Source organism: Ctenocephalides felis, unplaced genomic scaffold, assembly GCF_003426905.1.
Source record: "Ctenocephalides felis isolate EL2017-DRISC unplaced genomic scaffold, ASM342690v1 CF-g0.4_SCAFFOLD_03265, whole genome shotgun sequence".
Classification (NCBI taxonomy): Eukaryota; Metazoa; Arthropoda; class Insecta; order Siphonaptera; family Pulicidae; genus Ctenocephalides; species Ctenocephalides felis.
Genome location: NW_020539419.1, coordinates 624,493 through 650,775, shown reverse-complemented (window position 1 = coordinate 650,775; position 26,283 = coordinate 624,493). Strand labels below are relative to the sequence as shown.

The window sequence follows — 26,283 nt, the reverse complement described above, 5'->3', positions numbered from 1 at the left end:
ATGGCAAGGTTAGAGTAGTGACAGTCAAAACTAGTAGTGGGACATATACTCGTCCAATTACAAAAATTGGTATACTATCCTGTCAATAGATTGTAAGTCACTATCTGCATTTGTTCTTTTTTACTGGTTTGTTTACATATTCCTTTTATAATTCAGGCTACGATAGATTAATAGTAATAAATTAATCAATAAATGAATATTAGCTAGATTAGGAAAAATATTAGTTGTTAGTTCAATCGCTATTTAGGATACTATGTTTTTTTTTATTATTAAGATTTAATTATGTTTAGCATTATGTTTGCTGATTGCATATATATTAATTTTGATTTTATATTTTATATTATACAGTCCACTGTTGATGTACTCATTTTGATTACACACTATCATTAGTCTTCTTGTTATGCACATTATTATATTGTTGTTATAGCATGACTATGTATTATATTTATTATTGTTATATTATTCTCATTTTAATTTGATATTATTCGTTAGATTTGAGATAATTGATTATTGTAAGAATAATTCTGTTATTCCTTCATAATAATACGTGATGCTTGCATCGCGGGGGAGCATGGACAAAATTATTCATTCTTACACTTTAAAAACCGCGCGCTTCGTGCGTACTGTTAGCACAAAGCGTCAGCGTCCTATATGTTGGTAACGTGTATGACATAACCTGTCGCAACTTGTACATAGAACTAATAAGATACACTCTCTTACATTATATTCCGCGGAAGAGTAAACATCTATTGAATATATAATATTAACAAGCCATCCAGTGTTTTAATTTGCCAATTCTAGATAATTTTTTTCAACAGAAATTCGTAACTCAAGATATAAGCAGTACGTAGACCAGACATGCAAAGAACAAAATTTATACCGTATAACAAAAGTGTTGAGAAAGAAAGTAAGGAGAATAAATATAAAAAAAAAACAATGAGGCAGAAGTTACAAGAAAGTCTCAAATGTACTGAAAATTTTGCTCATTTCCCAGCAACATTAAATAAGAGGGCTCGTAATTTTATATTAAGTCAGTTGCATTTTACTTCTCTGATGGGGGTGTGAACAGCGTTAATTTATAATGTATTATTGTAGATGTCATAAGAAAACTACTGAGTATTAGTCTAAATGTTATTGCGACAGTTTGTGATCAGTTTGCTGCTAATGGCAAAGCTATAAATATGCTTCTTAGAGATACTGAGAAATTGTATGAAGCACAAAATCTTGAATGGAATAGACATATTTAAAATAGATGGCCATGAAATAGTTCATTTGCATGATCCTTCACATTTGCTAAAATGCATGAGAAATAACTTTATTAGGTATAATGTTAGATTTATGGATCAAAAAGGAGATGCATACGAAGCATGTTGGAAGGATATCAGAGATTATCATGACTTTGATAGCAATTTGGGCATGTTTTGCAAATACACTACTTTAACGGAACACCACCTTGATGAAACAAAAATGAAAAAAATGAAGGTTAGCTATGCAGCACAAGTATTTTCTAAACGAGTAGCGCTTGGATTTCAATATTTCATTGTACATGCTCACGAAGCCAATGTGTGTGCTACTTCGGTAGGTACAGGAAAATTTTTGATAGTGTTAATGGTTTATCTCAATTTTTAACAAATGGCAATATATTTCGTTGTGCCATTAACGATAATTCTGTACATATTAAATTCTGGAAAATTGCAAGGCAAGTGTTAGATTCAATGTACTTTATTAAAAGTAAAGATTCAGTTAGAACCATAATGAAAACTCCTACCATTAAGAATTGGATCAGAACCATAGATGACTTGGAACATATATGGAGAAAAATCCGGTTAATTAATGGCTTTAATTTTTTGTGTACGCGAAATTTCAATCAGGATCCGTTAGAAAACTTTTTTGGCAGCATAAGAATGCAAGGTGTATGTAATAAGAATCCAAATTCTTATTCTTTTATATCCTCCTTTAGGACACTGATTATAAATAATTTATCATCTCGTCATTCGCCTTCTTCTAATTGTGAAGTTGATGACAATTGTTGTTTACCTGCTGCTTATCGAGTTTTTCTTGATAGCGATCATGTTTCGAATAGAGAGGTTTTTTATGAAGAAGTTGATGAAGAGCCTTTTTTCTTTCAAGACGTGACGCTTTACAGTAAAACTGCTAACGCATATGTTGCAGGGTACTGTATTAAGAAACTGATAAACAGTGTCCAGGATTGCCACATTTGTGCAATTGAGCTATTGGAAAATCCAATTGGCAAAGATGAAGCATCTTGGATTGAATATAAAGATTACACAGGAAATTCTCTGAAGGTTCCAGGGACAACATTTTTTGATTTATTTCGAAAATGTTGTCAAGTATTGGATCATTTCATACAGGCACTATGCACTGCAGACAATATTAAACTAAAACTATTAGAAACACTTGAAAAGTATGTTCTTCATGAATTAATTTTATATTAAGTCAACTAAGAGAACATACGAAAAAGCCAAAAGGAAGAAAATTTACGCTTAATGATAAAATTCTTGCTTTAACTCTGCTTAAAATTTCTCCAAGAGGTTATTACTTTTGGAGAAAAATATTTGTTTTGCCTGCTCCTCAAACATTGAGAAAGTTGCTCTCAGCAATTCCTTTGTATAGTGGTATTAATGAGACCCATTTCCATACATTGGGTTTAGCTATGGCATAAAAAAAATATGTGAATAGCAAAAACTGTATTCTGTTGTTTGATGAAATATCATTATCATCTGCATTATTTTGCGACTGCAAAAAGAATCATATTGTTGATTTTGAGGAAAGTTTATTTGATGATCATTCTCTTGTCTTTTAAGCTAACGTCATAAAACATCGATGAATGCAACCTGTTGCATTTTGCTTTTCTTAAGGGGGTGTGAATAGCGTTAATTTAAAATGCATTATTGTAGATGTCATAAGAAAACTACCGAGTATTGGTCTAAATGTTATTGCAACAGTTTGTGATCAGCTTGCTGCTAATTGCAAAGCTATAAATATGCTTCTTAGAGATACTGAAGGACTGTATAAAACACAAAAATTCGAATAAAATAGAGTTATATTTGAAATGGCCATGAAAGAGTTCCTTTGTATGATCCTCCACATTTGCTAAAATGCATGAGAAATAACTTTATTAGTTATAACGTTAGATTTATAGATCAGAAAGGAGATGCATACAAAGCATATTGGAAGGATATCAGAGATTATATGATTTTGATAGCAATTTGGGCATGATTCGCCAATGCACTACATTTATGGAACACCAGCCGCACAAGTATTTTCTAAACGTGCACCGCTTAGACTTCAATTGTGCATGCCCCCCATTCTATTTAAAAAAATATATTATGACTTCACCTTTCAATGATGCTCGAAACGAAGATATTAAATTGTGCATCTTATACTGAAATATGCAGTATTTATCAAAACTGTTTTTGTTAGTCTCAACTGAACATATCTAATTTTTATTTCCATTACAGACATGGTATGGACTCGGATCGCGTCACTAACGGTTTCATGATCTCCGTCATATATTTTTAGGTCATATTTTAGGTTAAGTCAGTGGTTCCCAAAGTGGGCGCCGCGGTCCAGGGGGTCGGTAATGGGCTTTGGAGCCTTTAGGGGGGCGATGCTTAGTTGTAGGGAGCGCTTTCAGCACAAAAGTAAAAAAAAATATTATTAATATTATATATAAATAAATGATTAACATTAACATTGAAATATATAAAGATAATATTTTAATTAAAATTATCCAAACATATATGATATAATCAATTTTATAATACATTAATTAACAATATTACAAATCCCATTTTAGTAAAAAAAAAAAAAATTTAATTTCTTTAGATGCCGACTTTGGCACTGTCGGCCTTGAATCATAATTTAATGCTGACTTAAATCAAAATTGAAAATCCATTATTATTCTTACAATTAACACAATTAGGAAGTCAGTTAACGTTTAAGTACATGAGTTAACGGGTCGTATAATTAAAAATGGGCCAAAAATGGGCCACGAGCCATGATAGATTGAAAGGATCTGAAGCATATTCATAAATGCGAGTGATCGGTTTGTTGCATAAAAGCTTGTAAATCCGAATTTAATATTACGATTTCTATCCGTTTGTCTCGTTTCGCGAACAATGTTGCGAACATAAAAATGTATTAGGTAATTTACAATTACTTTACTGAGATTATTAAAAATGAACTTAAGTTTCCTCAGTACTTACTACTTTAAGACTAAATTGGCATAGTCCAATTGCTCAATCTGCCGCCAAACGAAAGTTATGATCTTTGTCAAAAGTTAAAAGTTTAAAAGTGTATGTGCAAGAAATGGTGCGCAAAGGGTCCTAGTAACTAAGGATAGAAGTGTCTTGATGCCGAGGGCATGTAAAATGTATGACACATCCATTATATGTTGAGGGGTTAAGAAGAATAGACAAACAATGCAATAATTTAAGGTATAAATTGCAACAGAGTATAAAATGGTCAGAAATATTCTTAACATTCCAGCCGAAAGGACTGCTGCACTGTTCTATTGACACAATCAAATCCTAAGAAATTCAAGATATTGTAGAATGAAACTTTATTAATGATTGATTGGAAAGCAAAATAACTATCAAATGCAAAGTTAATGTTAAAGAAGCATGACTCATAAATAAATTCTAATTCTTGGAATTTAGTTTTCTATCAATTTTGATATCAATATATATATATATATATATATATATATATATATATATATATATTATGTCTGTAGGATTTAACTTTTTAAATTTGTTCATTATTTGTCATTTCTTCTAATCATACTATTCCATTATCTTTAGTATATACTCTATATACTACATACTCAGACTCTATATTTTTTTCTTCTCTTTTTAATATATTAATATTAGTCATTAAGAAATTAATATTAGTCAGTTCGTGTAAATTCATTATACTTATGAAAATTTTTACAATATTTCTGTGTAGTTGCTATATATTATTGATCATTCAATAATTCATATCGATCGTTCCTTTTAAGTTTAACATTTTAATGTAAATGCTTTTACACAATCTCTGTCTAGTTGTTATATATTATTGATCATCAAGTAATTCATATTGATCGTTCCTTTTAAGTTTAATATTTTATTGTAAATGCTTTTACACAATCTCTGTCTAGTTGTTATATATTATTGATCATTAAGTAATTCATATTGATCGTTCCTTTTAAGTTTAACATTTTACTGTAAATGCTTCTACACAATCTCTGTCTAGTTGTTATATATTATTGATCATCAAGTAATTCATATTGATCGTTCCTTTTAAGTTTAACATTTTATTGTAAATGCTTCTACACAATCTTTATCTAGTTGTTATATGTCATAGATCATTCAGTAATTCACATTGATTGTTCCTTGTAAATTTATCATACCATTGTGAATACTTTTTTTTAGTTACTTATAATTGTAAAATTATAATACTTATTATTATGTATATATTGATTATTATATTTATAAAAATTTTAATTGTTATGTAAAAATGTTTGTGATATATTTGAAAATATATTTTGTACTTCGTATGTATTTTTTTCTCATTTCCAATATAAGAAATTATTTGGGTTTTCTTATTTTGAATTACGTATGCGAACCATATCTAGGAATAATACCAGCGGTTGATTTATATACTGAACAAGTGCTGCCTTCTTCAGGTCGCTAAAAATATGAAAATGGAGGTAATGTCAAATGGCCTCAGATAGCGATCTATTTATGTTTACTTATCTATGAGGCCAAGTATACCTGGAGCTTAAAGTTTCCAACGCAAGAATTGAGGTACGCTTTGAAGCCACTATTTTATTTAGAGGCGCCATCTTCCAAGGGGATAGAGAGTTCAAGTTTACCAATTAGTAGTTTAGGCTTGACTTTTGAATTTTATAGTTATTCTATTATAGTTTTTTCACAAACGTTTTTCTTTTATATTCTGTATATCATTTATATTTTATATATCATTTATATTTTATATATCTTTTATATTTTATCTATCATTTTTTTTCGTATTTAAATTGTAAAGGCTATCACATCACAATGGTAAATCAAAATATTTTAATTGAAAAGCGCAGATTAGCAAAATCCAAAATAACGCGAACACAAAATTTTATTTCAAAATGTACTTCCGAATTGAGTACTTCGGAACTAAACGCGCGTAAGCAGCTTCTCAACGACGCATTTAACAATTATAATGAAGCACAAGATGATTTGGAAATGATTAATTTAGATGAATTCGAGGGCGATCGCGACGAGATAGAAACGCAATATGTATTGCAAGATTTTGTCTACAATAGATAATTTATTGGCCGGTTGTAGACAAAGTAATGCATGCGCGCAGAATGTGTCTGAATCAGCTTCAGCTAAAGTTCAGCTTTCTCAAATTCATTTGCCGAATTTTGATGGAGAGTTTTCTAAATGGCCGGAATTTCGAGACATGTTTTCGAGTCTAATTATACAAAATAAATTATTAACAAATTCCCAAAAGTTACACTATTTAAAAAACTCATTGCAAAGAGACCGCCAATTTATTTAAAAATCTATCAATCACAGACGCGAATTTTCAAATAGCATGGGATACTTTAGTGGGTACCTATGATAATAAATTGATTTTAATTAACGCGCAACTGAAAGGAATGTAAGTAAATCAACCACAAAATAGAGATCACAAATCACTAAGAAATTTTTTATGCAAATCTAGACAGCACATATCCGCTATTAAAAACGAGAGACTCTCAGTAGAGCTCTCCGATCTTATATTTATATTTATATTAAAAGCAAAATTAGACATGGATACCCAAATGGCGTGGGGTGCATCTATATCAAAAAATAATCTACCGTCCTTAGACGAATTTTTTTCCTTTTTAGAAAAACGTTGCGCAACATATGATATGAATCGCGAGCAGAGATCATATATAAACACTCCGGTTCAGCAAAGTCATTTTGTTGCACACATTAAACAAAAATGTCCATTTTGCAATAAAGAGCACTACCTTAACCAATGCGAAGAATTTTTAAAACTTGAAATAGATGAGCGTGCCGAATTCGTTCGAAAGACGCAATTGTGTTTTAACTGGCTCAAGTCCTCACATGTAATTACTTATTGTCGTAGTAAACGCGATTGTTTCTTTTGCAAAAGACGTCACAATTTTGCAAAAGCACTATGACTATGATAGCAGAGGCGGAACAAAAACAAACTATTTTGCCTGTAGTACTAGTGCTTGTATAAAACGGTAGAACTACATCCACATCGCGCGCTCTACTAGACTCTGGTTCGCAGATAAACATTATTTCAAAGTCTCTGGCAAAAAATTTAAAATTAACTTATAAAAAAGCAAATAAAACGGTTGGCAGGGTAGGCGGTACAAACGCCAATGTTTTAGGTTCGGTAAGTCTACAAGTTGCAACGTTTATACAAAAACATTAGATTGTATCGTTATGCAAAACATTGCGAATAATTTACCAGGAGTACGCATTGATATAACAAATTGGGATACACCGAAAAATTGCATATTAACCTATCCTAATTTCTACTCGCCGGGACAAACAGATTTAATATTAGGCGCAGAAATATATTTTGAAACTTTAACAACTGAACAAATCAAATTGAAAAACAAAGTCACTTTATTTAATACTAGTTTTGGGTGGTCATTTTGCGGTCCGGTTGAATACAAAACATTTACTGCGTACGTAGGAGTAACGACAGAAAAAAATATATCGGACCAATTAAAACAGTTTCGGGAAACCGAAGAATTAAATGAAAAAAGTATCACGTCAGAGGATGAACTGCAAGCAAAAGACATGTTTGAAAAATTTGTCAGTAGGGATTTAAATGGTAGATTTGAAGTCGCGCTACCGTTTAGAAGGGATCTGCGTAATTTTTTCGGCTCCACTTACTCCCAAGCATATAAAAGATTTATAAATTTAGAAAAACGAAGAAATAATAAGGAACTAGCGTCAGGGTCACGGAAATTTTATTAGAAAATATTTAAGATTAGGTCATGCAACCAAAATCGACAAAATTCGAAGCGAAATTGAAAACAAAAGTTTAGAAGGAAACAATTATTATTATTTGCCACACCATCCGATAGTGCGTGAAGCTATCTTAACCACAAAACTAATTATAAGAGTAGTGTTTGACGTGTCGGCAAATTCTTCAAATGGTTTATCCCTAAATGACATTCTGTTGCCGGGACCGTGTTTATTTACCATACTTACAAGATTCCGGACACATAAATTTGTATTTACGGCGAACATAGTAAACATGTTTCGTCAAATTAAAATTAAAACTGAGAATCAGGACTAAAAAAGAATTTTATGGCGTGAGGCGCCCGGAATGCTTGTAGAATGCTACAAACTAAATACTGTTGCATATGGCACTAATTGCGCGCTATATTGTCAATGAAATGTTTAGAAAAGTTGCTACAGTCAGTTTGTTACGTAGACGACATAATTTCGGGTGCAGACACCTTATCAGATGCAAAATTATCAATAAAGCAAACTGAGGATCTTCTAGCGGAAGGGGGGTTTGAACTACATAAGTGGTCAAGCAATAGCATAAAATTAATTAATGATACAAACATATGCGAAAACATAAATGTAGGGTTTGTAAAGAAAAAATAATTAAAACTTTAAGCGTTATATGGAAATCTACATCTGACAACTTCAAAATATGTAATAATGTTTTAGTCACAGACGGTGTTCAAACTAAACGCAAAATCTTATCATCTATAGCTAACATAAAGAATAAAGTAAGAAATAGTTTAAAGTATGCAGTAAAAAGAAAATCTGTTGTAACACTCGTTGTAACGCAAAAAAGTTCTCTTTATTTAATTTATAATAAATTCTGGAATTTCGCAAAAATGATTAGAATTAAAGTATATTGTTTTGGATTCAGTTTTAATATAAAAAAAAAATAACAAAAAATTAGATCCGTTCAAATTTACGAATTAAATGAATCAAGATATGCGATTATAGGCAACACAACATTAATATTTGAAGAATACTATAAGTTTTTAACTCAAATAGAAGCAATTGTAAATTCGCGTGCTTTGATAGCTGTTTCCGATGATGTTATAGATTGCGGATACTTAAGTCTGAGACACTTTATAATTAACGATGTGATAGCTTTATTTCCTGAGCCACAATCAAAATGTTATAATAATATCTTAAATTGTTGGCAAGATGTCATTAACTTAAAACATATATTTTGGAATCGCTGGTCTACTGAATACTTGTCACAACTACAAGCACGTGAAAAATGGTATAAAACAAAGTCAATTCATGAGAATGGAACAATTGTTTTAGTCAAAGAGGGCCATATCCCACCTCTCCAATGGAATATTGCGAAAGTAGTTGAGACAAAAAAGGGACCAGACGATAAAATACGAATCGCAATAATTAAAACAGCTAAAGGGTTATATACTAGGCCTATCACAAAATTATGCCCACTTCCATTTAATATGTAAAAATAACTAACAATTATAAGATTAAATTTATCAATTATTTAGACATAACATAATTATTCAATTTTAATTAATAAACAATAAGTTTTATTTCATTTGATCATAGCATTAAGGAGTAGAGTAAATAATAAATGATAGTTTATTAATTTAAAGTTTTAGCAAACATTTTAATTTTGATCATTATATAATTAATAAGTTTTATATGTTTAATACGTTTTAGTTTAAATTTTAGTTTTAATCAAATATCTTAAGACCTGACATAAGCCATGATTGTTGGCGGTTGGGGCCCCAGTATAGAGCGAATTGCTGCTCCAATGTACAAGAAATGCAACATCGCACAAGCACAAAGCTGTTCGCTTCATACAGGGCAATAAAACACATCTACACAAAAATATTAGATATTATTTTCAGTACGTTACGAGCATCGATATAGCTAAGTACCCGCTTGACGAGCGAAAGCAGTCACAATTCTTTTAAGTCTGTTATAATAATTAACCGCCCGACTCGCAAAACCAGTCAAAATTAAACTAAAATAATATTATAGAATCATGCTAATAAGTGAAATAAATTATTGAATTACAAAGTGTGTTTCAATATAAAACCAAAATTACCTTTATGTGTTAATAGTTTATCTCAATTTCCAACAAACGGCAATATATTTCGTTGTGCCATTAATAATAATTCTGAACATATCAAATTCTCGAAAATTGCAAAGCAAGCGTTATTTCAATGCACTTTATTAAAACTAAAGATTCAACAACCGTTATAAAAGCTCATGTCATTAAGAATTGGATCAGAACCATTGATGGTTTGGGATATATAGATTAATAAATGAGTTTAATTATTTGCATGCCCGAAATTTTAAACAGGATCTCTTGGAAAACTCTTTCGGCAGAACAAAAAGGCAAGGTGGAAGTAATAAGAAACCAAATCCTTGTTCTTTCATATCATTTTGTCTTCAAGACATGACGCTTTACAGTAAAACTGCCAACGTTGCAGGGTACTATAACAAGAAACTGATAAACAGTGTCCAAGATTGCTATACTTGGGATTGAATATAAAGATTATACTTGGGATTGAATATAAAGGAGGAAGCTCCTTGGATTGAATATAAAGATTATACAGAAAATTCTCTGAAAGTCCTGGTGCCTAATATTTTTTTTATTTATTTCACAAATATTGTCAAGTATTTGAGCATTTCATACAAAGGCTATGTACTGCAGACAATATTAAATTAAAGGTATAAGAAACACTTGAAAAGTATGTTCTTTACGAATTTAGTTGCAGCTGCACTAAACATGATTTAAAAGCTATGTTTTTCAAAACTCTCATAATATTCTTTATTAAAAAATGGTACAAAATTGATATTCGATATTTTACGGATAGACAAGTCAATTCAAATAAACAAGATCCAATAAAAGGCAATGAATAAACATAATAAAACTTTTAGACTAGAAGCGAGCTTGGTTGCGGTAATGAGGGGTAAACTGAGAACAAATTTGCTTTGCCCTGTTTTAGTATTTTCCGCATTCAACAGATGGTTGATTGGACTGTGTTCAAATTTATCACTATTTATAACACATACTTCTGTTTTTAAAGAACTGAAGATACATGGTAAAGTTTGAAAACAGTAATATTTTTTCTTATAGGTAATTTATTAAGGTGAATGTGCTTTTTGCTTACTTTTCTTTTCAAACCCCGAATTGAGGTTAGTAATGGGAAGAGGTTACCCATTAGAGTGTGTGCTTTCCAAATTTTGAAATTTGGAAGAAGACTTTATTCAATATTTTTAAATTAACTTTTATTTAAAAGAAATCAGTGCATAATAATTCCGGGGAGCCTGGGAAAAAATGAAAATGATGAAGTCTCAAAAGATGGAAGTGAGGACGATCAGTGCTCTTAAGAATAAATATGATGCGCTGCGCTGTAGAACCCGACAAATGTGGATTTATAGATGGTTGCTCTATATATTATTTTATATCGATTATTGAAACTCTGCTTAATGTGCAAGTATTTAATTTCACTGAATAGAAAAGAATATGCTAGAGGTACATTGACTCTTAAAAGAACGGAAAACAAAAGGACGATGAGATTGCATAGGTAACTTCATGTAGTTTGTACAATTATGAATAGATTTTAGGAGGACGCCATAGATACAGGTAGAGAAATTGAGGGACGGTAATCTCCAAACAAATGTCTGTATCGTGGTTTTTAGTTGGAGATACACTCAATAGTAGCGCTCTTGGAATCGATGGAGTCAACAATGAAGTCAATTTTAAGCAAGCGCGAAACTAGTGGAAGTTATATTTATTTTGGAATAAATAAATGTACTAGAAAAAATAATATATCCTATAGCAGTTCAGCTTCATATTGATGGAATTCCGATTTATAATAACTCTTTGATTCAAATATGGCCAATTGTTTTAATAGTTTACCACCGTAATTATGAAAGTAAGCCTGCAACTGTCGCATTGTATTGTGGTGACTCCAAGTCTTATTTTGCAAAAAATTATCTCAAGGATCTTGTAAAAGAAGCAAATAAATATATTTCAGAAGGAATTATTATGAATGAAATTAAATATTTGTTCAAAACCTTTGGTATTGTTGCTGACTCTCCAGCGAGAGCTTTTATTAAAGCAATAAAAAATCCAGGTGGTTTTTTGCATGCGAAAGGTGTACTGTCGAAGGCATAACAAAAAATCGAGTTTATCTTAATACAAACTGTGATTTTCGTACGAAAGAATCATTTATATAACATTATCAACCAAAACATCATTTAGAGAATTTTAAAACTAAATTGTCAAAATTGAAAGGGTTTGATCCTATCCATGATGTCGTTCTTGATTCTGTGCATTTACTCTACCTTGGAGTAATGAAAAATATATTGGAAAAATTGTTAGTAATGTAAAAACATTATGCTCGGCAGAAAAACCTAAAGTCAACTAGTTTAAGAATATTATGCAATCTATAGCATTACATATTCCGGTTGAGTTTGAGAGAAAACTGTATGATATTGACCAAGTTAGTATATGGAAAGCTACTCAATTTTGATTCATTTTACTTTATATCGGACCAATTGTTTTCAAAGATGTGTTATCTCAAAACAAATTTCGACATTTCTTATTATTATTTGTCGCGTGTAGAATTTTAAATGATAATTTGAATGTAGTAAAATACGTTGAATACGCTCAAGATCAACTGAAACTATATAGTTTTAACTTTAACTTTTGTTGAATATATATATATATACATATATATATATATATATATATATATATATATATATATTAGTGATGTGCCGACTCGAAAAATTCCCGATTCGAATGATTCGAATCAGAAAAAAACCTGATTCGAATCATGATTCGAATCAACTCGAATCAAGTATATATATGGACAAAAAAAAATCATGGATGTATTAATTTAGTAAAAGTGATCCAAATTTATAATCAAAATTGTCAGTTTAACCAATATAACCGACAAAGTAGAAATTGTAAACATAAATCACTATCAAAAAGTATATTCTGAAAATTATTAAAAATGATGTAATTTTGAGGACGGCTAAAACATATCTTCAAATTAATTTACAATAATAGATTACCAAACAATTGTGCATCACTAAAGCATATAAAATAATATTTCGAATCATGGGTCGATTGTTTATTTTACTATGTAATCAGTAAAGGATCGCATCTAAACTGAGAGCTGAAAGTTAATTTCATTAATGTGAATTTGCCATTACTTACATAATCAGAAGTTAACATATTATTTACTGACTTTCTGGTGTTTAGTAATTGTTTCAAAAGAGAATTATATTGAAAGATTCCCGAAACTCGTTTCATAATTTCGAGTGGTTTATTCTGATAACATTTAAAATCTAAAACACTTAATTATTATCAAAATTGGGTATTGATATTTCACGAATAAAATCGCTCTCAGCGCTCCGTAAAATAAATAAACACGCAAGAACGACGACGCATTGTATCGCCCATACGGTTAACTCATATCGCTTGAACTCATATCGCTCGAACGGCTTGAAGTCGGGATGATTCGAATCAGAATTGAAGTCGGAATAACTCGTAACGCCGCTTGATTCGGTTTGGCTCATGAAGTCGGAACAACTCATAACGCCGCTTGATTCGAGTTGGCTCATATGAAGTCGGAACAACTCATATCGCCGCTTGATTCGAGTTGGCTCATATGAAGTCGGAACACCTCATATCGCCGCTTGATTCGGTTTGAGTCATGAAGTCGGAATAACTCATATCGCCGCTTGATTCGGTTTGAGTCATATGAAGTCGGATGATATAGTTAGTCGATGAATGCGGTTAAAGTCACACAAAGACGATTGGAGGTGGCTGATACATTTAGGCGTATTAAAGTCGGGTGGCTCGCATGATTTAATTCATTATTTATTTTTTATATTTATGATATTTATTTTTTATATTATTATAATATGGAATTAAATTAAAACATTTTTTTATATTTATATTTATGAAAAATTTTATATTTATGAAAAATTTGTGTTAATACATATTTTATCACAGTAAATATTTCGCGGCTTGATGCGAGTTGATTCGAATCAAGTAAAATCTGATTCGAATCAAGTCGTTAAAGGCTTGATTCGAATGATTCGAATCACTTGATTCGACTTGGCACATCACTAATATATATATATATATATATATATATATATATATATATATATATATATATATATATGGAGGTGTGGTCCATATTAAATACCATAATTATCCAAATTGTAGTAATAATAAATTCCATAAAATATTATTTATATTTGGTTTATTTTATGTATGATTAATATCCACGACACTATGTGTTGTCATATTTATCGTTAATAAAATGTGATTGGTATTTTCTTATTTATAATAGAAAAAGAAAGGTTTTGAAAATTATACATTTTGGCAAGTTCGACTAGGGAGAAACAAAAGCCGTGTCCGATCTGACACTTGAATTTATTTTTGTTTTTTTTTCTATGCTGTCAATATATGGGCCAATCTGTCCAGTAACATGTGATGCGTGTTGACAAGCCGCGATGCGTGTTGGCAACCCGCTACATCACTCCGCCCTAATGAAAAAGATTGTTTCGCATCTCTGACTACCATTCTTGAACTTCCTTGTAAATTTCTTTTGGTTGAGATTGTGTGATAAATTGCCGTGTTGGCTTGTTGAGTTTGTTGATTGCTTACGTGGCCCTTCGCTGGTGAGTTAGCGGTTGAGTAGATGTGGCCCTTCGCTGGTGAGTTAGCGGCAGAGTATATTTGACACTTCGCTGGTGAGTTAGCGGTTGATTGTATGTGGCCCTTCGCTGGTGAGTTAGCGGTTGATTGTATGTGGCCCTTCGCTGGTGAGTTAGCGGTTGATTGTATGTGGCCCTTCGCTGGTGAGTTAGCGGTTGATTGTATGTGGCCCTTCGCTGGTGAGTTAGCGGTTGAGTGTATGTGGCGGTTGCCAAATTGTTCAATGGAGATTCTCCAGACCTATGGTTTTTAGTAATTGAATATGAGTTTCAGTATGCTAGGATCAGGAGTGACGATACTAAGTACACAGCAGTACTCAAAGCCCTAGACTTCGAGACACTGCGCCTCATCCAGGATGTCCTCCGTAATCCACCAATGACAGGCAAATACGAATATATCAAAAGCACTATATTAAGCAGAATGTCTGAATCTAGAGGTAAGCAAATTGACAAGCTATTAAAAAACTTAACTCTAGGAGAGAAGAAACCATCACAGCTCCTACGAGAAATGTTGAATTTGGCTAAGGGAGAAGTCAGTGAAGACATCATAATTAAATTGTGGTCAGAACGCCTGCCACACCATATTCGGCCACAACTGATAGTTTCTCGTCATCTTGGTCCGGAAGCCCTGGCGGAAGTTGCCGATATTTTGGTCGATCACTGTAGCCCCACATCACATGTGATGTCCACAACACACAAGTCTTCAGTAGAACAGAGACTGGACCGCCACGAAACTCTGCTTATGTCATGCGTCCAGAAAATCAAGGAACTAAGGGCAATGTTAAACACTGAAAGAGAGAAGAATGATCAACAAGAATCACAACTCAACAATTCTAGATCAAGAAGTGAACAACTCAATCAGTCAAGTTCTAGAAGTGGTTCTCGACATAGGTCCAGGACACCTTCACGTGGATCGGTTTGCTACTATCATTATAGATATGGGGAGAAGGCTACAAAGTGTGAAGAGCCCTGCCTGCTTAAATCTCTAAACCAGTCAAAAAACTTACTTCACCGTCATTAATTGGAGCTTGCCATGACGGTGAAGTAAATTCTGTCTGCTCTGAGCTCCGCCTTCATATATCAGACAGAAAGACGGCAATCCAATTTCTAATAGATTCAGGATCAGTTATATCCATTTTACCAGCTCAGAAGTTTGCCAATGGTCATTCTAAGGAAGAGTTAGTTCTATTTGCAGCAAACTCTAGCAGAATATCCACGTATGGAAAAAGAACTCTGGAGCTGGATTTATCTTTACGCAGAAGCTTTAGCTGGCAGTTTGTTGTTGCCGATGTAGCTACAGCCATAATAGGAGCTGATTTCCTAAGCAACTACAATTTATTAATAGACTTGAAGGGTAGAAGATTGATTGATTCGACCACAGGCCTTACCTCTGATGGAAAGGTACTCAAGGCACAGCAAGTTAACATCTCCACTGTCAACCCGGCAGAGCCCTTCAAGGATTTACTGGCACAATACATCGCAATAACAAAGCCACAGGTAACCACCAATAATAAATCATCTCTTTTTGCCCACAGGATAACCACAACAGGTTCACCATTAGCTTCCAGATTCAGGAAGATCTTCGGAGAAAAGGCTGTTGCAGCCAGGTCCGAGATACAAGATCTCCTGAATAGGGGCATTTTGAGGCCTTCCAACAGTCCATGGGCAAGCCCTATTCACATGGTTCCCAAAAAGAATGGCACATTCAGAATGTGTGGAGATTACAGGAGGCTGAACGCAAACACACTACCTGACAGGTATCCTCCACCATTAATAATGGTTAAATTCAATAATCTTCATCAGAAAGCAGTATTTTCCACAATAGATTTGGAAAAAGCTTACCACCAAGTACCCATGCATGAAGAGGATATACAAAAGACTGCAATTATCACACCATGGGGACTCTTCGAGTATCTACGTATGCCATTTGGACTCAAAAACGCTGCCCAGACATTCCAGAGGTTTATCAATCACATATTCCAAGATTTCAATTTTGTTTTCATTTATATAGATGACATCCTGGTAATGTCGACTGATATGAATGAACACCGTCGTCATCTTCAATTGGTTTTTGAGAGGCTACAGGAATATTCTCTTACAATAAACTTGGAGAAATGCGCCTTTGGAAAAGATGAAGTTAACTTTCTCGGGTACAAACTGAGTGCTGCAGGATATTCTCCTTCACCAGACCGAGTAGAGAAAATTATTAATTATCCAAAACCTTTGACAGTTATAGAACTCAGAAGATTTTTGGGCATGGTAAACTATTATCGTAAATCAATACCCAAGGCAGCAAATATACAAGCACCACTTTACGAATATGTGAAGTCCTCAGTTAAAAATGACAAGACTAAAATTGTATGGAATGACACCTCACTATCAGCATTCAGCCAGCTGAAGGAAGCTCTAGCAAATGCAACACTTCTTCATTTTCCTTCAAGCATAGCAAATATAAATTTAATTACAGATGCATCCACTACTGCTATTGGAGCAACTTTAGAACAAGAACTTAATGGTGCCTGGCATCCAATAGGTTTCTTTTCGAGAAAACTGTCTTCCACAGAACAAAGATACTCCACTTATGATCGGGAATTACTAGCTATTTTTGCTTCAATCAAATTTTTTGAACATCTTTTAGAAGGCAGACATTTTTGCATTAAAACTGACCATAAACCTATAACTTATGTTTTTCAACAGAAACTAGAGAAGGCTTCAGATCGGCAGCGAAGGCAGCTGGAATACATTTCACAGTATTCAACGGACATTGTATATATGAAGGGTGATCAGAACGTGGTTGCTGATGCCTTGTCCAGGATCAATGCCATTCAAATGCCATCAAAGTTAACTTCAGAGGAAATTTCGCAAGAACAGAACAAGGACGTTGAAATGCAAACTTTATTAAATGGCAACACCTCCATATTTTGGTGACCCCGAGAGTGAACAAGTAACACACATTTCGCAAGAAGGTAAGAAGATCAAGTCATTTTTAGAAGTAACAAAATAAATTGAAGTCTCAAGAATAATCAAGAAACGAATTTTTAAAAATATAAATAATTATTATAAATGGCTCACAACTGCCATAACTCGCATTCTAAGCATACAATTGAGACTCCGACCACGCACTTCAAGATCAACAACAACACGTGCTCAATAAATCACTTATTATCATGGTAAATAAATCGATAATAAGCACCATGGCAGCAGACAGGGAGCAAACAATTTGGCAACCGCCACATACACTCAACCGCTAACTCACCAGCGAAGGGCCACGTAAGCAATCAACAAACTCAACAAGCCAACACGGCAATTTATCACACAATCTCAACCAAAAGAAATTTACAAGGAAGTTCAAGAATGGTAGTCAGAGATGCGAAACAATCTTTTTCATTAGGGCGGAGTGATGTAGCGGGTTGCCAACACGCATCGCGGCTTGTCAACACGCATCACATGTTACTGGACAGATTGGCCCATATATTGACAGCATAGAAAAAAAAACAAAAATAAATTCAAGTGTCAGATCGGACACGGCTTTTGTTTCTCCCTAGTCGAACTTGCCAAAATGTATAATTTTCAAAACCTTTCTTTTTCTATTATAAATAAGAAAATACCAATCACATTTTATTAACGATAAATATGACAACACATAGTGTCGTGGATATTAATCATACATAAAATAAACCAAATATAAATAATATTTTATGGAATTTATTATTACTACAATTTGGATAATTATGGTATTTAATATGGACCACACCTCCATATTTTGTTGTTCTCGATGTGCGTGGTCGGAGTCTCAGTTGTAGGATTAGAATGTTCTTCGAGTTATGGCGGTTGTGAGCCATTTATATTCATTATTTATTTTTTAAAAATTCTTTTCTTAATAATTCATGAGACTTCAATTTATTTTTTTACTTCTAAATTTGTTACTTCTAAATGTGTCTTGATCTTCTTACCTTCTTTCCTTCTATATGCGTGCTATTAATTCACGTTCGCGGTCACCACTAAAGAAACTCGTTGGTTCAAAATTGTAGAAATAAGTGCCACGATGTGGCACCATGTCAAAAACCGTTAAAACGATTTTAGCAATTTATTGCTAATTTGTATAACATATAAACCGAAATATCGGATCGATAAGATCGCGGAAGATGTAGAAGATCCAAAATGTTGCAGTATATGTAATATTGATGTTAATGGAAAAAACATTATTGGATGTGAAGGTGAATGCAAAGGTTGGTTCCACAAAAAGTGTGCGAAAGTTACTAATGAACAATATAAAGTTATCAGCACAAGTAACAATATAAAATGGTTTTGTGACATATGCTCAAAAAAAAATGAGGTAAGATATTCACATGAAAGTAATTTGAAAGAAATAGTAAATGAGCTTAAAACTTTAAAGAATGATATTAAAATAATTAAAGATGCAAGATCTAGTTATGCTACAATATGTAAAAATAATGCCACAGAAAATAATAATAATAAAAATTATAAAAATAAAGACATAATAAACCCAAATATGCCGCCAATAATTGTAAAACCAAAGAATAAACAGAACAGCTATGAAACTAGAAACTATATTGAGAAAAACATAAATCCAAAAAACGTAAAAGCAAAAGTAAGATCAATTAACAACATTAGTAGCGGGGGGTTAATAATTAAGGCCTCAACAATTGAGGAAACAAAAACATTAGCAGAACATATGATACAAAAAATTGGAAGCGAATACGAAATATATATAAAGAAACAAAGAAATCCGCGACTTGTTATAACAAATGCTCCAAGGCAATATATGGACGGCACAGAATTGATAAATGAAATGATAGAATATAATTACAATATAAATAACACAGATCAAATTAAACTAATATACCAAAGGAAATCACGAAAAACAGAAAATTGGATTACATATGTCGAAACATCGGGCAAAACATACGAAAAATTGTTAGAAAATAATGTAAATCTAGGATGGAGGACAGCTCATATAATAGAAGATTTAAACATAAAAAGATGTTATAACTGTCAGGCATATGGACACAGGGCAGTAGAATGCAAAAACAAGACGTTCTGTGCAAACTGTGCGGATGAGCATAACACAAGAGATTGTAAGAGCAAATCTAAGAAATGCATAAACTGCACAAATGCCAATGTAAAATACAAATCAAATTTTAATACGGTGCATAATGCAAATGAAACGGAATGTTCATGTTATCAACACAGAGCCAAAATGGTAAGAATGTCGACGAATTACAATGGACAAATTCAAGAAAATGAATAAATATAATAGCAATAACAAGAAAATAGAGATTAAGTATTTCAATATAAGAAGCTTAAGAAATAAAATAGATGACTTAGAAATAATTATGCATAAAAATGAAAATTGCCAAATTTTAATATTAACAGAAACTTGGATATACCAAGAAGAAGAAGGATACTTTAATTTAAAAAATTTTAGAGGTTTTTACAACTGCAGAGAAAAGAAAAGAGGAGGAGGAATAGCGATATTTGTAAGAAATGAACTAAACTGTACTGTCATAGAAAATAATAATAAAAATAATATAAATCTCCTGGAAATAGAAGTAACAAATATGAACCCTGTTATAAAGTTTATTGTTATTTACAACCCTCCGAATAATAATAAACAAGATCTGATAAATTTAATAGAAAAAAAAATGGAAGAAAACGGTAAAAATACAATAATAATAGGTGATATGAATTTAGATATAATTCCAAACAATAATATATCAAATTGTTACAAAGATATTATAGAATCATCAGGATACAAAATAATAAATAATATAGATAGCCAATACGCCACAAGGGAGACTCAAAACACTAAATCAATAATTGACCATGTTATATCAAATTATAAAAAGAAGATTAATATAGAAATAGAAGACACAGAAATATCTGATCACAAAATGATAACAGTATTTATACAAAATACGCCGAGAATCAAACCAAAAATGCATAAAATAATTAGATATAGCATAGATTTAGAAGGATTAGAAAAGACAATAACTTGTAAGTTAGACTCTAAAATAGTGGACCAATTAGAGGATTTAATAAAAATTATACAAGATGCAGCAAAAGAAAATAAAATCAAAGAAACAATAAGAGCCAGAGAAGATACCTGGATAACAGAAGAAATTATTAACTTAATGAAATACAGAAACAAATTCTACAATAATTTAAAGAAATGCAATATAAATGAAGTAAGCAAACATAATGCCATAAAAATGAAATATAATAATATAAAAAAAGATATAAAAAATATGATCTACAAAGCAAAAAGACAATACTATTCAGAAGAAACAAAAAAATGTGAAAGTGACTCTCGAAAAATATGGGAACTAATAAATAAAACATTAGGAGGAGGAAAAAATAAAAACGAATATAAAGAAAATATTGAAAAAATACAGCATAAAGATAAAAATATATTTCTTACAGAAAAGGAAGACATTGCGGAGTATCTCAACAAACATTTTGCTGAAATAGGTATGAAACTACAAAAGAAAATGGATCATTGCAACTATAAACCATCAATACACAGACCTAAAAACAAAATCCAAATTTTTGAATTAACAGATGAGAAAGAAATAAAAAAAATTGTTGAAAATCTGAAAAATAACGCTGCACCTGGCGAAGACAAGATAACAGCAAGAATCACTAAAAAAATAATAAATATAATAGCTCCACTACTTGCTGTTTTAATGAATAGATACATAGAATGTGGTGTATTTCCATCGTGTCTTAAAATGGCTACAATAAAACCAATTTTCAAAACAGGAAACAAAACAGATCCAAATAACTACAGACCTATAACAATAACAAACACATTCTCCAAGATATATGAAAAAGTAATAAAAAAAAGATTACTTGATTTTCTCATTCAAAAAATTGACAAAAATCAATATGGTTTCCTCCCTTCATCAAATACACAAGGTGCCCTAATAGATTTGACTAATACCATCAGTCAGCACCTTGAGGAAAATATGCACACAGTTGCAATTTTTATTGATTTACAAAAAGCTTTCGATACAGTAGATCATGGCATATTACTTAATAAACTAATAGATTTAGGTGTAGAGGGTTTGTCTTACAGCATTATCAAAGATTTCCTCATGAAAAGAGTGGTAAGGACGAAGGTGGGAAATTTCACAAGTGGAGGATGTAACATAACCTGTGGAGTTCCACAAGGTTCTGTATTAGGACCTTTATTGTATCTATTATACACCAATAACCTTAAAGACGCAAAATTAAAGGGAAGATACATATTATATGCAGACGATACAGCGATAGTATATGCGGATAAGGATAAAAAAAGACTCGAAGATATTATAAACACGGACATGAAAATATACACCGAGTGGCTAACTGAAAATAAACTAACAATTAACATAGATAAAACAAAATACATATATTTCAAACATAGAAAAAATACTGAGAACACTAAACTAAAAATTGAAGTAAATAATAGAGCAATAGAGGAAGTGGAAAGCATAAAATACTTAGGACTGATAATAAATGAAAAACTGACATGGACAGACCATATAAACAAAATAAAAAGAAAGATAGGAACATTAACAGGGGCATTGAAAAGGATCCACTCTTTCGGCAAAAAAAATAAAATACTAATTCTTAAAACGCAAATAATACCTATAATTTTATATGGCATAACAACATGGAGCCAAACAACTAAAGCAAACCTAAATGACATACAGAGAATAATGAATAAAGCCATAAAAATAGCATATAATTTACCACATCTAACACCCACCAAATACTTGCAGAGAGAAACAAATAATCATTCACTAAATAACATAATTAAAATAGAGAAATGCAAACTAATACACAAAATGAAATTTAACCGAATTAAAACAAGTGCAACAATAGACACAAATCAAGATATACATGAACACTACACGAGACAACACAACAATTTTCACATTGAACGCAATAGAAAAAAGAATTTGAGAGAAAATGTCATATGGAGTGCTACCAAAATATATAACGAATTGCCAGACTATATTAAGATGACCAATGATAATGATAATTTTAAAAGAAAAATAAAGAAGTACTATATGGAAATTGAAGAAAAAGAAGACTGAAGAGTTATATATAGATATTATATTAATGAAATAGATATTATAGTCAAATGAAATGTAAATATTATATGAAAACTGTTTTTCATAATCTCTCATACCAGGCACCTCTGTCTGACTGAGATATGAAAATAATGTATATATGTAAATAAAAAATAAATAAATATATCATTATTTTGTTTATAATGACAATGGTAATAACACTACGTGTGATTATATTTATCATTAACAAAACGTAGATATAATATTTCAGTATTTATAATAAAAAAGGAAAAAAGTTAAGAATTATAATTTTGGCATTTCGAACATTGAGCAAACAAAAACGAGATCTGATCTGACACTTGAATTTATTTTTGTTTTTTTTCTGTGCTGTCAATATATGGGCCAATCTGTCCAGTAACATGTGATGCGTGTTGACAAGCCGCGATGCGTGTTGGCAACCCGCTACATATATATATATATATATATATATATATATATTCAATAGATAAGTCCTGGAGTTTTTCAATATATTGATTGTTTCTTTTCCGAACAGTAAATTCAATAATAAAAAACAATTTGTTTTTTGAAGATGTTTAATACGACGTTTCGGAACTAGGTACGTTCCATCATCAGGTTTATTCTGTCAAATACAATGTTTTTTTAAAAATATTGATAACATTAATTAATGATGGTCAATACAGATTAATTAGAAAAAATTTTTTATAAAGGAATGGATTATGTACCGGGGTAAAGAGTAATAAGAATTAATTAAAAAAGGTTTTATATAAAATTGAGAAGCAAAAATTATTTACCTGTAATAATTTATATATCCATATCACTAATATTTTTTTTCGTAAATTACCAATACAAGAGCAATAAAAAATCATTTTTGCCAGGAATTCCGTACGTTTGTCCTTTACATCTGGCCGACAGAACTCCATATCAGTGTGTTTAAGTCTTGTGTAGTCGCAACATCTACAAATATCCTCCAAAAAATCGAGTGTTTTTAACAAAAAAATATTAGTGATATGGATATATAAATTATTACAGGTAAATAATTTTTGCTTCTCAATTTTATATAAAACCTTATGAAAATTAAAGCATCCTTATGGAACAGAAGTGTGTATCTGTGTGTGAATCGGTGTCTGGCGGTAACTTGGAGAGTGTTGAATAATCTCGGTGAAAAATTTTAAATATATTTTTAAAGAAGTAAAAAGTGTTTTATTAATTAAAAAATACTAGAGTAAATCTACTTCATATATATATATATATATATATATATATATATATATATTTCAAAGTAACTAGCAGCCCATTTGTCAAATAAAGTAATAAAGTATTTATACGTGTCACCTTTAAGTAAACTCTCCAAATATATCAGCTCCATTCTCTCTAAGGTTTCTATTTTATCGAAATTTATTGTACCCAATTCTTTTAGTTTAGTAAAAAAATTTACAATTCCTCCCAATTCTTCCTTTGTTAGTTTTGATGTAATTTCCCTTTTCACGAATATTCCTTGGGATTTGGCTTTAGAAGCTGTTTCTGACCGTTGGACCGTTGGTTCTGCTCACACTTCGATTGACTTGGTTCAAGACAATTTTAAATTTCATATTTGTTAACACTTATTTTTGTTTTGATGATAAATTTTACTTGCAGATTTTTGGTTTGCCTTTTCTTTATAAATTTATTGATATTATTGCAGGCCAAGATACTATGTCTTGACGATATATTGATCAAAGCACAGGCTTACAAAAAGGAAGAAAGAGATACGTTAGAGAAACACAAAACTACTTCATGGAGAGGCTTTGTAACCAGCGTAGGTAACGAAGACCCTTAGGATATAGTATACAAAATTCATATTAAAATTAAAATTACTTCCAAGAAGGTAGTTTTCCTGTCGATTGAATTCCCAAAAGAGGGAGTGAGTGGAAACCGACAGAAGAGACAGCAAAATCATACCGCTTTCCCATCACTGCCCTTCTGCCAATGATGGGAAAGGTCTTCGAGAAAATACTAGTAGAGCGTATCCACTCAAAGTATAGAGAAATGAATATGTGTATAAACCTTTGATAACTATGGTTGTTCGCCATCATAGATAGGCTGACGCAGGCCAAATTGAGCAGCCTCATGGTAAATATAGTTAAGGACTACTTTAAAATGAGAAATTGTTATGCTACAGGCAACACAAAAATGGTTAAGAGGAAAACGCAGAAGGGATCTCAACAGGGATCAATAATTGGACCTGTTGCATAAATATCTGCATGGACGTTCTTCTAAACAGCCTAACTCAGGGAGAAGTTGTGTAACCTATAGCATATGACTTGGCGCTAGCGATCAAAGGAAACTCCAGAGATGGCCAGGAAAAAACTATATCAAATAATAAGGCATGTCGTACTACGGCAAGCAATGCACTCCAAATAATGAACGGCAAAATGCCACTTGACTTGGAGATTATACAGCAAGAAATCTAAAAAGGATCTCATCTAAATATTTAAAAATACTGTTGAATCTCCATGCCTTTGAGAACAATGTCACTGTTTACTTCCCTGGTTCGGAATTACCGAACCGAATTTACCGATACGCGAGACATTTTCTCTCATGTTAAAAAAAAAACAAATTTAAGAACGCAAATTACAGATGCACATTTAAAGGATCAAATAAAACTGTGTGTTACAAAGCTTAATCCAAATATACAATTACTGTCAAACGAAAAACAAAGTCTAACGTAGTGAATGAACATTTAAACATTTTTTTTTATATTATTCTATATGCATATTACTTTCTTTCGGTCAATCTATGATATAATGATCAATGTTTCTCTACTGATACTGTTTTTCTAAATGAACTGCAATCTGAGAGCGATTAGCAAACTTATGATGAAATCGAGAACCAAAATAATCGCAATGAAAACTCCAATGTACCAAAGGAAAAATCTACATGTGACATTTCAGTCTGTCCTGAAGACTAACTCACAACACCTGGCCAATCAAGAACTGCAAGACGTTTAGAATTGGGCATGTGCATTAAGATTACTGAAAATAGTGCCGTAACGATTTAAACATTTTATGAAACAATTATTGAGGCAGGAGACAAAACGTATATCCAAAACGTCCAATATAAAATTGGTTTTGCTTTGCATTGCTTTTCATTAAAAGCTTGAAGCTTTTTGTACTATAAACAATCTGAAATATGTATTTAATTTGCAGAAACTTGTGAAATAGCTTATAAAATCATCGAAACGCGCACGTGGATGTTACTTTTTCTAAAATTTATATATCGTTTAGATAAAAATTAACGTATTCGACTAGAGCTTATATGAGACAAGCAACGACATAAAAAGCCAAACTTCATTTTCGATATGTGCAGTATAATGTATGGGCAAAAATAAATCTTATGTGACATTACATTTGTTAATTATATTAATGAACAGAAAAAAAATTGAAGTAAAATTATAAGAC

The 26,283-nt window shown here is 31.7% G+C and overlaps 1 protein-coding gene across 1 annotated transcript; it reads left to right on the top strand.

The window, feature by feature from the left end:
• LOC113382069 lies at positions 1-24,662 on the top strand. Its single transcript, XM_026620629.1, has 6 exons — positions 1-8; positions 1,961-2,425; positions 15,027-15,703; positions 15,859-17,668; positions 24,264-24,411; positions 24,528-24,662. Exons 1-6 carry the CDS (start codon positions 1-3, stop codon positions 24,660-24,662), a joined length of 3,243 nt encoding a protein of 1,080 aa, XP_026476414.1.
• Positions 24,663-26,283: the final 1,621 nt, after the last annotated feature.

What these genes read in the sequence shown, in the direction of transcription:
- LOC113382069 (XM_026620629.1), top strand. An exon ending in TGGGGAGAAGGCTACAAAGT is followed by an intron (nt 15,704 to 15,858) that starts GTGAAGAGCCCT and finishes AATTTCTAATAG; the next exon opens with ATTCAGGATCAGTTATATCC. An exon ending in GGCAACACCTCCATATTTTG is followed by an intron (nt 17,669 to 24,263) that starts GTGACCCCGAGA and finishes CAATTCTTTTAG; the next exon opens with TTTAGTAAAAAAATTTACAA.